At 35.8% G+C, this 16,224-nt stretch overlaps 1 protein-coding gene across 1 annotated transcript in view; it reads left to right on the top strand.

Annotated features, from left to right (window-relative positions):
- The window catches only part of KNL1 (kinetochore scaffold 1), a 68,053-nt gene that overhangs the window by 14,615 nt on the left and 37,214 nt on the right, over positions 1-16,224 (top strand). Inside the window, exons 6-8 of the mRNA XM_077764679.1 lie at positions 11,024-11,076; positions 11,784-11,817; positions 13,140-13,177. Of these exons, the coding sequence (XP_077620805.1) occupies positions 11,024-11,076; positions 11,784-11,817; positions 13,140-13,177 (125 nt within the window). The remainder of the gene's footprint in view (positions 1-11,023; positions 11,077-11,783; positions 11,818-13,139; positions 13,178-16,224) is intronic.

Genomic DNA, 16,224 nt, shown 5'->3' with positions numbered 1-16,224 from the left:
AAAAAGATGTTACTTCTCCCCAAAATAATTTAATGTAATGTTTAGATGTAGTGGTTTTGTGATTATTTTAATGATGTTCAGTAGTATATGTGTATTTCTTCATTGATTCAAAAGTTAATAATTTTAAAATAGCCAGGTGGTAAGAGCATTTTGTCATTAATTTTTAGTTATATTACAGAGAATGTTAATCTTCATTGATTTGATTTTTATTGAAAAAATTTTGTGACTTTATATATGATCAATTTTTGTAAATGAACCAGAAGTACTTAAAAAGAAGATAGACACATTTCGTACTTTAGGGTGCACAGTTTGATATATATATCAACTATGTCCACCTTCTACCTTATGTTATTTGGAACTTCTATGATCTTGTTTAGTTTTTCGGGTTTTTTTTTTAACTTTTTAAAAAATGTTTTATTTATTTCTGAGAGAGAGAGAGAGAGAGAGAGAGAGAGCGTGAGCAGAGGAGGGTCAGAGAGAGAGGGAGACACAAAATCTGAAACAGGCTCCAGGCTCTGAGCTGGCTGTCAGCACAGAGCCTGACACAGGGCTTGAACCCATCAACTGCGAGATCATGACCTGAGCCAAAGTCAGATGCTTAACTGACTGAGCCACCCAGGTGCCCCTGAACTTGTTTAATTTTAATCACTTTAATTTGTCACGAATTATAAGAGAACGGTAAAGTAGTCTCTTGTTGATAGCGTGTCTTACTCTATTTCTCTTTATATTTTTAATAGTTTTTCATTGTGATGTTGATTCTATATGTTCATTGATACATATTCATCATTGTTATATCTTCATTCAGAATTGTACTTTCCAGCATTAATGAAATCATCTTTGCTTTGTTTATTACTTTCTGATCGAAAGTCTACCTGGTCTGATTAATAAGATTCTTGTTTCTGCTATATTTTATTTTCATTTACCTGGTATACTTTTGTGTATAGTTTCATTATGAGTAGTGAATGGTATTCTGTATGTGACTTCTTTTGGTTGCTGGGTGGTTACAAACAGATACCTTCTTTTTTGTAGTTGATAGTAATTTTAATTGTTTTCATAATTTTTTTTCTATTACTCTATTACCATAAATCAGTTAACATCTTCCTGGATACATGAATTGTCAATATTTCATGTGTTGAAATTTGCAAAAAAGAAAAAGTATGCAAAGTTTTGGTATAATCAGAGAAGACTTAACTGTTGCTGGCAATAGACTTCTCTGAGAGGTATATTCTTGGTGCACTTGCCACTGTCTTCCTGGATCTTGCCTGTGACTTTTTGCAGACTCGATATTGTTTTTGTCTGTACCAAAAAATAGGTTGATCTCTTAGAAATGGGCTTATTAAACAGATTCACTAAAAATTTCTGTATAAATAGAATGCTACTACTAAAAATATCATGAGAAACAGTTGAATCAGAACAATCTTTGAGTGGTCAGTACTTTCCTTCTAGGCATTCTACCTAAAACATATATATATATTGTAAATATGGATTGCTGATTATGGAATCTGAAGTATTAATTATTTCAATGATTCCGAATGCTTAATAGCACCAGGCTCTGAAATGTAAATAGTTCATCTCCACAGTATACACATACACGTCCATTGCAAAGAGTTGGATGCTTCTGTTTGTAGACTCCTTGAATAGGTATGGCCAAAGTTTGAGTGAATAACTCCTTTTCTCCCGTTTATTTCAGACTGACTTTTCTTTCACAAGTTTTCTTTAGGTATTTTCTTATTAATGTAAAAATAAAGTTTTAACTTTCTGTTGGACATTTGATTGTTATTTGTGCTTGTTAAATTATTTTGTGTAAGTTACCTTTTTGCTTTTGAGTTTCTTCCCTGGAATTATATTTCCCAAAGTAGAAGTAGAATTACTGGCCTTAAAGTAAGAAGCAATTTTGTAGCCTTTATTAACATTGTTGTTGGTTTTTGTACTACCATAAGTGCATTTTTTTGTAATACATTTTAAACGTTAGATTTTAGCACTTATTTTTAGCTGACTTGATTGATTATAATGTTAACTTGTAGTTATTTTAATTTGTAATTTGTTTGCTATTATTTTTTCTATATTGTCTTCATTTTTTTCTCATTTTGAAAAGTTTCTTTTTTTATTTCCTTGTCTACTTAGGCAATATTGAAGAAAATTTTAAAGTTTTTGTGTGATTGAATGCTTTAAATTTTGTATTTATTGAAGCATGTGTTTTCCTACTTCATAAATAATTTTTTCAACCTATCTTTGGAAGCTTTCCTTATATTATAGATATTACATAGTCTAAAAAGAGAAAGATCATGGAAGAACCATAAAAAGAAAAATTTACAGAAAAATGGAAGGAAGAATTATTTTGCCATTTCATATCATATTTTGCCATGGTATCATTTGCATAGCTCCATATGTTTACTAAGTATGCCTTATTAATTACATTATATTGGCTTATACAGCTTACACTTTGTCTACCTAATATGTGACTTTTTAACATTTGGATTTCAAGGTGTCTAAATATATTTTTGCATTTTCTTCTTTGTATTTCTTTAATTGGTTTCCTCTGGTGCTTTTTCCCCTTATGTATAATTTGGATTATTCATTGTTAATTTTATTATTAACTTTCCTTTTATTCTAATAATTACTAATGATAGTAACATTATTTAGTACTAATACTTTTTTGCTATGAAACTTAATGTAATGCATAACTTCAAAATTTTCTTCTTTTCCTTTTATTTGTCAATAGGTAATTTCCTAACTTGGATATTTTTCAATTTATATCTTTAGGTTGTAGACTGAATTAAAAAAATTTTTTTAAGTAGGCTCCATGCCCAGTGTGGAACCCAATATTGAACTTGAACTCACAACTCTGAGACCAAGATGGTGAGATCAGGGGTGCCTGGGTTGCTTAATCAGTTAAGTGTCCACCACTTGATTTTGGCTCATATCAAGAGTTGGATGCTTAACCAACTGAGCCACCAGTGCCCCAAAAATCATTAATTTAAAAAAAAAAATACAGAGCTTTAAAGTTTTACGTAATATTCTCATAATTTTTAAAAATACAGTCTCTGTATCTATAGCCTACTTTCTTATTCCAGATGTTTTTCATCATTTACTATCTATTTTAGTTTTCTGTTGGTTCTTCAGCTAATTTTGTTCATTTTTTTAATCAAAGAAAATTTTTAGGAGCTCCTGGGTGGCTCAGTCAGTTAAGCATCTGACTCCAGCTCAGGTAATGATCTTATGGTTTGGGGGCTCAAGCCCCACATTGGGCTCTGTGCTGTCAGCTCAGAGCCTGGAGCCTGCTTCGAATTCTGTGTCTCCCTCTCTCTTTGTTCCTTCCCTGCTTGCGCTCTTTGTGTACCTCTCTCTCAAAAATAAATAAACTTAAAAAAAATTTTTTTTTAATTTAATTTTTTTTCAAAGTTTATTTTTGAGGGGAGATGGGCAGGAAGAGAGGAAGACAGGATCTGAACCAGGCTCTGCACTGACAGCAGAGATCTTAATGCGGGGCTCGAACTCACCGACCATGAGGTCATGACCTGAGCCAAAGTCTGACACTTAACTGACTAAGCCACCTAGGAGCCCCAGTTTTGTTCATTTTTATTTTCCTAGACAATCACTGAATTTTTTCCCAAATGTTTAAAGTTATACATGGTATTCTCATAATTTTTAAAATAGTCTCTGCATGTACTACTTTATTTCTAATGTTATTTCCATCCTTTCTCTTTTTTTAAGGATCGAATAAAGCCTTTTATTCCATAATTAGAAGCAATAATTAAAATATGCAAAGACCCTTGAGAGAGCTAGTACAAATGTCTTAGTTACATAAACATGTATAAAGGATGTGGAGGTATAAAAAGTCATTGGGAAGCTAAAAAAAAAAAAAGTCACAAGTTTTTCCCTTTTTTCCTCCATTTTAATGATTAAAAATTTTCAACATACACAAAAGTGGAAGAAAATGGTATGAAAACTTAGGTGCCCATTTAGCAGTTACAATAGTTGTCAACTGTGGCCACTTTTGTTTTACTCTACGCATACTTTCCCTTTCCCCTCCCACTGAATTATTCTCATGTGAATCCCAGATATTTAATTAGTTATATCTTTAAAAGATACAGAATGTTTAAAAAATACAATCATAATACTATTATGAATAATTCATAATGCTATTATTACATGGTTTATTTTTATTTATTTTTCATAATTTTTTTAGTGTTTATTTTTGAGAGAGGGAGAGAGCGAGAGAGACAGAGTGTGAGCAGGGAAGGGTCAGAGAGAGATGAAGACACAGAATCTGAAGCAGGCTTCAGGCTTTGAGCTGTCAGCTCAGAGCCGAACACAGGCTCAAATTCAAAATCCGTGAGATCATGACCTGAGCTGAAGTCAGATGCTTAACCAACTGAGCCACCCAGGCACCCCAACATCTTTTTTTTTTTTTAATGCTTATTTGTTTATTTTTGAGAGAGTGAGCAAGGAGGAAAGGGGCAAAGAGAGAGAGAGGGAAAGAGAGAATCCCAAGCAGTCTGTGTTGTCAGTGGTGGAGTCTAACATGGGGCTCAGTCTCACAACTGAANCCACATCTTCTTGATCCATTCATCTGTTGATGGACACTTAGGCTCTTTCCATGTTTTAGCTATTGTGGAGAGTGCTGCTATGAACTATCACAACTTTTAAAAGCTGTAGTATCACAGCTATGATATCAGCAAACATCTGGCCACTGTTCACATTTCTCTGTCTCAGTTTTCTTCTCAGATAATGGGCATGATTCATTAGCCATTCAAAGTTAACATATTTCATTTGGTTGATATATCTTTTAAGTCTCCTAATCTGTAAGTTCTCTCTTCCTTTTTTTCCTTATAATTTATTTAAAACATTTTTTAAATGTTTATTTTTGAGAGAGAGACAGACAGAGGGCGAGTGGGGGAGGGACAGAGAGAGAGGGAGACACAGAATCCAATGCAGGTTCCAGGTTCTGAGCTGTCAGCACAGAGCCCGATGGGGGCTGGGGGACTCAAACCCACAAACTGCCAGACCATGACCTGAACCGAAGTCAGATGCTTAACTGACTGAGCCAGTCAGGCACCCCTCTTATAATTTATTTTTGAAATAGAGTATCACATTTAGGGTGCCACAGTGGCTCAGTCCAACTTTTGATTTTGGCTCAGGTCATGATGTCACTGTTTGTGAGTTTGAGCCTCTTGTAGAGCTCCATGATGGAGCCTGCTTGGGATTCTCTCTCTCTCCCTCTGTCTCTCTCACACACACACACTCTCTCTCTCTTTATCAGAAATGAAGGAAGGAATGAGGGAACAAACGGAATATCCTACATTATAGATTTTGCTGATTGCATCCACATGGGATAATATTGTATAATACATTCCTCTACTCTAGATTTTTTTGTCAGTTGGTTACTCTCTTTGGAAAGCTTTGACTTAAATTTGATGTTTTGAATAAGAATTCTTGTGCTTTCATCAGACAGCACTTAATATTCAGTTCTCTCTCTTTTTTTGTGATGTTAACAGCCATTGATCATTGCCTAGATTCATTATTTCTTTAGAGTTTAATTGATAGTATTCTCATGTCTCTGAGTTATGATTCATATAGAAAAATTCTATATGAATTCTAAATTTTTGGAGCAGGGGTCTATTTACTAGTTTCCGTATAATGAGTTGGTTTTCTAGTGTCCTTCAAAGTTATAACAAGGATTTTTTTTCTTGATATTTTTACCTAAGTAAGATTTACTTACTTAAATCATGAACTTAAAAGCATATTTAATGTGTTTTATTAATACTCCAATTACTCTGTCTTTGACAAGTAGAAATCTATTCAGATTGGTTTCTGACCTTTTGACATAACCCCAATAATCTTTTTCTTTTAATTTTTTAACGTTTTTATTTATTTCTGGAGAGAGAGAGAGAGACAGCGTGAGCAAGGGAGGGTCAGAGAGGGAGGGAGACACAGAATCTGAAGCAGGCTCCAGGCTCAGAGCTAGCTGTTAGCACAGAGCCCGACGTCGGGCTCGAACCCATGAACCCTGAGAACATGACCTGAGCTGAAGTTGGACGCTCAACCAGTTGAGCCACCCAGGTGCTCCAACCCCATAATCTTTGATAGCTTCTTTGCTTTATAGTATACGAAGATGTTCATGTTCATTTTACATATTACCTGACTTAGACCTGGAATCAGCCATTTCTCCAAGGAATGAGGTCAACTGCTTTTAGTAGGAATAGCATTTGAAAAACACAATCTGGATGCTATAAGTTCTCCTCACTATTGACTTGGTCATTGATTATAGGCCATTCTATTATCAAACAATCTATCCAGTTGCTAACCGAGGAAACAAATGGATGAGCCCTAGTGCACTGTGGTGGCCAATGTCTCCCTCCCAGGTGGTCCCAAGAGGACCAGACAGGTTGAAAGCATAGCTCCTGGCTGAGTTTGCCAACGATGCTGCCCAACAAATTTGGATAAACTCCTCACAAGAGAAACCAGTAACTCAAGAGACAAGGATTTGGAAAAGAGAAAGGGAGAAATTTATTTCAAATGCGGACAACTGGAGAAAGTTGCAGGCTCAAGCCTTAACAACTGACTTCTCCACCAACAAGATGGGCACGTGGAGTTTTATAGGGAGGGATTCAGGAGTACATGCAAGAAGGCAGACAGCATGTGATCATGGGTAAGGATTGGTGTGTGTTCAGCCTATAATCACAGGCAGGGAAGGGGACTGGTGGGGTGTCATCTTCTAGGCATTCCATTGCTATCAGGGGTTTTTCTTGTTTGGCATCTTGGAATGTTCCAGGTCATTGCAAAGCACTTTGATCAGTGTCTCAAAAAAGTGCAATAATAAATAAGCACAATGGGTTTTAGTTAGAGCATGAGTTAAGCAGACTTGTCTATTTCTGGTTTTGTTATGTTTATTTAGGGAGAGAGAGAGAATGAGCAGGGGAAGGGCTGAGAGGGAGAGAGAGAATCCTAGCCAGGCTTCACGCTCAGCCACAGGACTCAGTACTACAAACCATGAGGTCATGACCTGAGCTGAAATCAAGAGTTGGTTGCCCATCCAACTGAGCCTCAGTATTACTCACTGAATCCTAACAATCATGTATCATTTTATGAATAAGGAAACTGAGGCTTAGCTTAAGTAACTTGATCAAGTTTTCATTCCTATTAAGAGAGAGGTCTCATACCCTGGAACACACCAGGGAGGTTTCTCATAAAGTTAAAAATAGAACTACTCTATGATCTAGCAGTAGTACTACTTCTTTACCCAAAAATACAAAAATACAGATTCGAAGGGGGTACATACACCCTGATGTTTATAGCGGCCTCATCAACAATAGCCAAACTATGGAAAGAGCCCAAGTGTCCATTGAGTGATGTATGTATAAAGAAGATATGGCATACATATATATACGTATACATACGTATATGTATGTATGTATATATGGAATATAATAATTTTATATAATAAAATACATTTCTATAATATAAATGGAATATTACTCAGCCATAAAAAAGAATGAAATCTTGCCATTTGGAATGATGTGAATGGAGCTAGAGTGTATTATGCTAAGTGAAATGAGTCACTGAAAGACAAGTACCATATGATATGTGTAATCTAGGAAATAAAACATGAGGAAAAAAGAGGGGAGAGCAAACCTTAAGAGACTCTTAACAATAGAGGGGCGCCTGGGTGGCNGCCCCTGTTTTCCTTGTTTTTAAAAATTTACTGTTCTATTTATCTTCTTGGTTTTATAGTGAGATTAGCTAATAAAAAACATGTTCCTAGAAGTTAACAGGGAACTTTGGAAATGGGTAATTGAGATAGGATTCTTTTCCTATCTGTTCATATAATAACAGGAGAAAATAACAGCATTTTTTACTCTAATTTGTGTTTAGGATGATAGAATGTTAAAATTAGAAGTAATCTGAGGCTCTTTACTGGCTCAATCTGTAGACCATGTGATTCTTGATCTCAGGGTTGTAAATTCAGGCGCCACGCTGGGGGAAAAGTTTACTTAAAAAAATAAATAAATGAAATTGGAAGTAATGTTAGAGGGACAGTATAGTCCAAACTCTTTATGTTTTAGCGAGAAGATTAAAGCCAGGGAAGTGATAACGACTTTCCTAAGGTAACGTAGGTAGTGACAGAGCCAACAGTTATAATATAGGTCTCCTGATTCCTAGTCTACTGCTTTTTCCACTGCTTCTGATTACCTTCCCCAATTACTATTAAACCTAGCCCGCCCTTTCCTTTCCTTGGGAATAATCACCTCGCTACTTACTTTCCTGCAATGGCTTGGGATTATGAAAAGGAATTTCAGGTTCAAAACCAAAAAACCTGGAACAAGTTCTTTCTTATTACTACATAGTCCCTAGTACATCATTTAACAGAGCATCAGTTTCCTACTTTTTTAGGATGGAAATAATAGTCCTCACATATCTGTTACTATTATTGCATGGCCACAATAAGGTAGTTTATGTTAGCACAGACAGTGTCAATTTGAGTACTATTAAACAGTGTGTAAGTATTGTTTCAAAAAAGTATTTGTTAAACAGATTAATTGAAAAAGAATTACAGGGTTCTAGACGTAGAAACAGGCATAGTAAAAACTCTCTTAATAACTCCTACCTCACTAAACTTTTAAAATAACCTATATTCTGTTGTCCTTGTAAAACACACTGATATCTACAGCACACTGATTGTTCTTTCCTGTCCATAAATTTCAGATTCTGAGACTTGATTGGTAGGCTTTACAAGAAGTATTTGTTTATCTACCTGAAGTTGTTCTACATGACTTAATATTCTGTAAACTGATGAAAATGAATTCATAGTGGGGCGCCTGGGTGCCTTAGTCGTTTGAACATCCGACTTTAGTTCAGGTCATGATCTCACCATTTGTGGGTTCAAGCCCTGTGTCAGGCTCTGTGCTGACAGCTCAGAGCCTGGAGCCTACTTCGGATTCTTAGTCCTTCTCCCTCTCTGCCCCTCCCTCGCACATGCTCTGTCTCTCTGCCTCTCTCTCAAAAATAAACTTTTTTTTTAAATGAATTCAAAGACAAAGATAGTTATTTCTATGAAAATTGTAATGAATAGCTGGGGAAAACTTTGGTAAAGGTGAATTTGTTTTCAAAAGTACTTTCAAATTTGGTATGGCTGAGACAACCGTAGGGAAATCATTCATGAAAGTTTAGAAGGAGTCTGTGTTCATATTACTTGAAAGTTTCCTTGTTTATTCCACATTATAAATACACTAAAATTGAACTTGTAGATCCACTCAAAGTAAAGTCCTCAGATTGACATTTGGAGATTTGCAAATTAAAATCCACTTATGTTTAAATTTTTTTAATGTTTAAGGTGTGTATGGATTAGTTATGATTCCTTACTTAAAAAGGTTTTTGAGGGGCTCCTGGGTGGCTCAGTCAGTTAAGTGTCAAACTTCAGCTCAGGTCATGATCTCACGGTTTGTGGGTTTGAGCCCCACATCAGGCTCTGTGCTGACAGCTAGCTCAGAGCCTGGAGCCTGTTTAAGATTCTGTGTCTCCCTCTCTCTCTGACCCTCCCCTGCTCACGCTGTCTCTCTCTCAGAAATAAATAAAACATTAAAAATTTAAAAAATAAAAATAAAAAGTTTTTTGATTTATTGACCAACTACTGATTCTGTTCTATTATTCTATTGTAAATCATTTAAAGAAAAATTGTTTGAAGTATAGTATAGCTTGGTAGTTATAAGCTCGGGTTTTGAAGTCAGGTTTGGATTTGCATTTTGGCTCTGCTACATAACTAGTTATATGACTTTGGGAGTTACCTAACTTTTATGACCTTTAATATCTACATCTGTAAACAACATTGTAATTTGTATAATTATTAAAATGCATATAAACAGCATAGCAGAGTGCTTGTCATGCTGAATGCATGCAGGTGTTCACTGCTTTTTGTAATTGAAACTTTTGAAATTTTATTGTTTGTTTAAAAAATTTTTTAATGTTTTTATTTATTTCTGAGAGAGACACAGACAGACAACGTGAGCAGGGGAGGATCAGAGAGAGAGGGAGACACAGAATCTGAAACAGGCTCCAGGCTCTGAGCTAGCTGTCAGCACAGAGCCCGATGCGGGGCTTGAACCCACGAACCATGAGATCATGACCTGAGCTGAAATCAGACACTTAACCGACTGAGCCCCCCAGGCTCCCCTATTTATTTTTGAGAGACAGAGAGTGTGATCAGGGGAGGGGGGGAGAGAGAGAGAGAGGGGGGGAGAGAGAGAGAGAGAGAGAGGGAGACACAAAATCTGAAGCTGACTTCAGGCTCTGAGCTGTCAGCACAGAGCCTCACGTGGGGCTTGAACCCACAAACCGTGAGATCATGACCTGAACCGAAGTCAGACGCTTAACTGACTGAGCCACCCAGGCACCCCTGAAGTATTATTATCAAGGAGAGCTTCTTGGGGCACACACACGCTTCTGTCTCTCTCTCAAATTAAAAAAAAAAAAAAAAAACAAACTTCTCAGTAATGAATGATACTTAATATTAACGTAAAAATGAATGAGCCAAATTTTTTAAGGCATATATCAAATGCTGCTTCTCCAGAAGCTTAATCATCCCAGTGAAAAAGAGATCCCTTCCTCTGGAGTCCATGCTACCTTATCTGAACTATTAATTAAAAAGTCAGTAAAGTAATGTTTTTAATCACTATTCCAGCTCTCTATTTACACCAAAAGCTCCTTGACGTCAAGGATCATCTATCAGACACTAGTATATAGCATAAAGTATATATAGTGAGTGCTTAATAAATGTTTTATTGAAAAAAATGAATATTTTAGGTTATTGAAGGGGACAAAATGATGATTTTTGTTACAGTTCATTAAAAAAACATAACAGATTTTAATGTAAGTGAATTTTGACATTTGAAAAATTAATTATACATAATATGGCAAAGAGGAAGCTGAAATCAGTTATCCTTATCTACCTCAAGACTATAAGTTAACACCATAGGGTTCTAATTAAAAATTACAAATTTTCACTAATCTTTATTTTCTTTTCTAGAGTATTCCAGACAGAGTCTCATATGAAAATAGTAAGAAAGTCAGAAATTACAGGTAAATATGTTATTGCAATTCCTGCTAAATTGTTCTCTATAAAATTTTCCCATGGCTGGGGCATCTGGGTGGCTCAGTTTTTTGAGCGTCCAACTCTTGGGTTCAGTTCAGGTCATGATCTTACAGTCATGGGATCGATCCCTGAACTGGGCTCTGCGCTGTACTTGAAGCCTGCTTAGGATTCTCTTTCTCCCTCTCTCTGCTCCTCCCCTGCTTGTGCACACCTGTGCATGCACACGTTTTCTCTCGAAATAAATGAACTTTAAAATTTCACTGTGGCTATTTAACCTGGTAATCGATAAAACTTTATGAACTTACTGTCTATCTCACTGCTTAAAAGGTATACCTTTTGGGACACCTAGGTGGCTCAGTTGGTTAAGCCTCTGATTTTGCCTCAGGTCATGATTTCACAGTTAGTGGGTTCATGCCCCGCATCGGGCTGTGTACTGAGAGATCAGAGCCTGGAACCTGCTTCAGATTCTGTGTCTCCCTCTCTCACTGCTCCTCTCCTGCTTGTATTCTGTCTTACTCTCAAAAATAAATAAAAATTGTTTTTAAAAAATTTAATTAAAAAAAGTATAACTTGAGCCATGGGAGGCAGAAAGTAAGGTGGGTAGTTAGTAATTTCTTTTTTTTAATTGGTATTAATTTTGCTAGTGCTTTATCAGTGTATCCTTGAACAAATTTAATTTTTATTTTATTTTTAGAAACAGATGCAGGAGAAAATGTTCTATTTAGACTGTAAGTAAAGAAAATGTGATTCAAATTATATTTTAAAAGCTCTTTATCCCTGTTAAATGCAGTGTTGTTTCAATTTTTTTTGGTCTTTATTTTTGTGCCCCTTTTGTGGAATATTTAGGATAAACTCAGAAAACAGATTCTTTGCAGAATTTAATGTACTGCCATCTCTCATAAATGTGTGCATTGTACAGCTTATCTTTTTAACAGAGTGATGAAACATTCTACGTTGACATATAAACTCCTAAATACATCTGCCGATAGAAGACAATACCAAGTTTTCAGATTTTTTCATTAAATTAGTTTTTCTTATCATAATATTAATATATAGAAAAATAAATACCAATAGCTCTTGAATAAATGAAGATGTTTATTTTCATTTATCATAAGAGAAATACAAAGACTATTAATGAGTTATAATTTTTCATCTAATCAGCTAAGAATATAGGTAAAAAGTTATTCATTGCTAGAGAACATAACTTGAAGACGGCTGCTGGCAGTATCATTCAAAAATTTAAATATACATCTGCTTTGATTCAGCAATTTCATGTCTGGGAATTTATTTCATCAAGATACTTGTAAATGTGTGAAATGATAAACATATAAGGCTATTTACTGCAGCATTTATTATAATAGCAAAAGATGTGAAAGATCCTAAAGAGCTTATCAGTAAGGGACTGGTTAAATAAATCACAAATTTTCCATGTAATTGACTACTGTTGAGCTGGAAAAAAAAGTTTCTTTTTATATACTGATGTAGAAAATTCTCTAAGCTTAGGCTTTTCACGGTTAATCACTGTTGATAATTTTGGATGTCCTTGCAGAAATTTAAATGTATATCCAAGTGATGTTTATCTTAATTTTTTTTAAGACAAAAATGAGAACACATAATAATATGTTGTAGCACTTTACATATTTGTACATATAGATATACTTCAGTCTTATAATTTGTTGTATGTCTGCATCAGCATTTAGTCAGCTCCCTATTGATGAACATTTGGGTTTTATTTACCTCTTTTATTCAGGCTGAATTTCTAGAAAATTAGTTGCTTTATAGGTTCTTTAAAAAAAACAGCAGCATATATTAAGCATATTTTTATAGTAGCCTTGAAATTAACAAGGCCTTAAGACCAGTCTAAAAAGGGTCCTTTAATTGCCTTGTAATTTTTTCTGTCAAGAGTTAGAGGAATCTTTGTAAAGGCTGTTTTTGTATTTTTCTGCCAGTCACCCTATGAAAACCTTAGACCTTCCCTACTCTTTCAATCTGTTGTGATTCTTGGTAATTGTTTGGGGTATTGATTTTGAAAATACTTTTTAATTTTCAGAAATAAGAATCCAGAAGATAACAACTGTGAGATTACTGGTAAGTATAACCACAATACTCTTCTTACCACATACCTATCTCTTCATCCAAATTTCTTACAAAGTAATGTGTAAAAGAACTGAGGAAAAAAATGTAAAGAGAACTCTCTTCTTTAAAAACCTTCACTTTGATATTTCACAAACTTGCTATTATTTCTGAGAGACTTGCTGTTCCTCTTGTTTTCTCTATTTTTGGATTCCCACTCAGTCTTTCACTCTAGTCAGGAGTTGAGTCAATTTTGAACTTTTCCTCATTCCCCATATCCATTTGGCTTCACTCTTTCTCCTAAACATCCTGCAAATCTGTTCCTGCAAATCATTATTCTTTTGTGAGCTATTGTATTTAGTTTCTTATCCTTATGAACCATTTTACGTATTTCTAAATCTGATATTACCTCCCAACTTAAAACTGTTCAATGACACTTTTTTTGCTTATAGGATAAAACCCACAGTCTTTGGCATAGACTTAGCTCTTTGTAATTGGGCTTGACTTCTCCAATCTTTTTTTTTAAGTTTCATGTATTTATTTATATTAGAGCGAGAGAGAAACAGGATAAAGCGTGAGTTCGGAAGGGGCAAAGAGAGAATTCCAAGCAGGCTCCACACTGATAGTGGAGGGGGTGCTCAAACTCATAAACCATGATATTATGATAGGAGCTGAAGTCAGGCCCTTAACCAGCTGAGCCACCCAGGTGCCCCAACTTCTCCAATCTTATCTCCTGCCCTTTACAGACATCCTATGCTCTAGCCCATGAAAAACTATTGATAGTTCTCCATGTTGACTTTTTTCTGCCTGTATCCATTTGTAAATGCTGTTTCTTTTATCTGAAGTGACCTTCCTACTCCAAACTGCCTATCAGTCTTCTCATTTTTCACTTAACTTAGTTTTTCACTTAGCTTAACTTCAGTACTATTCAAAATAGCCAGTCCAGGGTGCCTGGCTGGCTCAGCCAGTGGAGCGTGTGACTCTTGATCTCAGGGTTCTGAGTTTGAGCCCCACACTGAGCATAGAGATTACTTAAAAATAAAATCTAAAAAAAAGCCAGTCCACAAAGTGTTATAGTCCATGACAGAAGAGGAACTTGCACTATAATGTAAATCAACTCTGGCAGTAAGCTACTGTTGAGTTAGCTGACATTTTTTTCTTAGTAAAGCTTTCTTAAATTTTTTTTAGTTTAGTTTTTTTTTTTTTTTTTTTTGAGAGAGAGAAGGAGACAGAGCATGAGCAGAGGGGCAGAGAGAGAGAGGGAGACTCAGAACCTGAAGCAGGCTCCGGGCTCTGCGCTGTCAGCAGAGAGCTCAACATAGGGCTCAAACTCACAAGCTGCGAGATTATGACCTGAGCCGAAGTTGGACACTTAACCGACTAAGCCACCCAGATGCCCCTAAAACTTTCTTGATGAAGGAGATATCACATGATTTACATTGGCTGCAAGCTCCTTATTTCATCATGAATTGGTAACAAGCAGTTCACAGATTGGCACCACACATTAAGTAGTACTGGGTTAAATGTAGCCTTCTCTGACAAAAACCTTCTGTTTTGTACTGTGATAACACACCTTTTATGTCTCAGTCTTTTGTAAAATTTATCACATTGTTTTTCAGGTACTTAGTTCTGGCTCTCTTATTAAACTGGGAACTCTGAAATCCAGAAATTTGTTTGTTCTTTGTGCCTTAGTAGGTAGTTGAGTTTTGAGGCATAAAATAGGTTCTGAGGAAATATTTGTTGGATAAATGAATGGAAGCATGATATATAAGTAAGACTTTTAACAAAAAGCCTAAATGGGACACTTGGATGGCTCAGTTGGTTGAGCATCTGACTTCAGCCCAGGTCATGATCTCGTGGTCCATGATTTTGGCCCCACCTTGGGCTCTGTGTGACAGCTCAGAGCCTGAAGCCTGCTTCAGATTCTGTGTCTCCCTCCCTCTCTGCCCCTCCCCCAATAACATTCTGCCTCTCTCTCCACCCCCCCAAAAATGAATAAAATGTTAAAAGTTTTTTAAAAATTTAAAAAGCCTATAATTTCTTCATCATATTCACAGAAGGTTGCCATAAACTCTTTAAAACTTTCTTTAATGTTTATTTTTGAGAGCCAGAGCATGAACAGGGGAGGGACAGAGAGAGAGGGAGACACAGAATCTGAAGCAGGCTCCAGGCTCTGAGGTGTCAGTACAGAGCCATTGTAGGGCTCACTGTCTCAAACCATGAGATCATGACCTGAATCGAAGTCAGATGCTTAATGTCTAACTGAGCCACCCAGGTGCCGCCCTATAAACTCTTTAAAATGTTCTAAAGATTTTTGTGATGTGTGCCAGTGATGTATGGAATTGTTGAATCACTATATTATACACCTGAAACTAATATTATACTGTATGTTAACCGACTGGCTAACTAGAAATTTAAATAAAAACTTATAAAAGTGGTCTAATGATTTGCCTTTAAATTTAAGTATTATAAAATATATTTCCCGTTTTATTATAGCATCTTCAATCCCTTCCCATTTCCAAAGTCCATTTGTGACCTAAATCTTTATATTTCAGTTCTAAAATGTCTTGAGTCTAATCTCTTATTTCCATTCTCATTCTCTTACCCAAACAAATTCTCATCATCTTTGTATCTACACTATTATAGCAGCACCTCATTGGTTCATCATCTCTTAAATCTACTTTCTTCTCCTTCTCTGGAGTTATTTTTATAAAATGCACATTTCATCATGGGAGCATCTAGATTCATTAACATAGAGTAAAAGATACTTCAAAATCTTTCTCTAACACTTAATTTCATTTATTTTATTTTATTTTTACTTTTATGAGAGAGAATGCACGTGAGTGGGGGATAAGGACAGAGGGAGAGGGAGAAGGAGGGAGGGAAGGAGGGAGGGGGTGAGAGAGAGAGAGAGGGAGAGAGAATATCTCAAGCAGGCTCCATGCACAGCTCAGAGCCTGATATTGGGCTGAATCCCATGACCCTGGGATCATGACCTGAACTGAAGCCAAGAGTCTGACATTCAACCAACTGAGCCACCCAGTTATTCCGACTGTAACATA

Source organism: Crocuta crocuta, unplaced genomic scaffold (genome assembly GCF_008692635.1).
Source record: "Crocuta crocuta isolate KB4526 unplaced genomic scaffold, BGI_CrCroc_1.0 scaffold102, whole genome shotgun sequence".
Classification (NCBI taxonomy): domain Eukaryota; kingdom Metazoa; phylum Chordata; class Mammalia; order Carnivora; family Hyaenidae; genus Crocuta; species Crocuta crocuta.
Note: the sequence above shows the minus strand (reverse complement) of the source record. Positions and strands in the feature narration are given on the sequence as shown.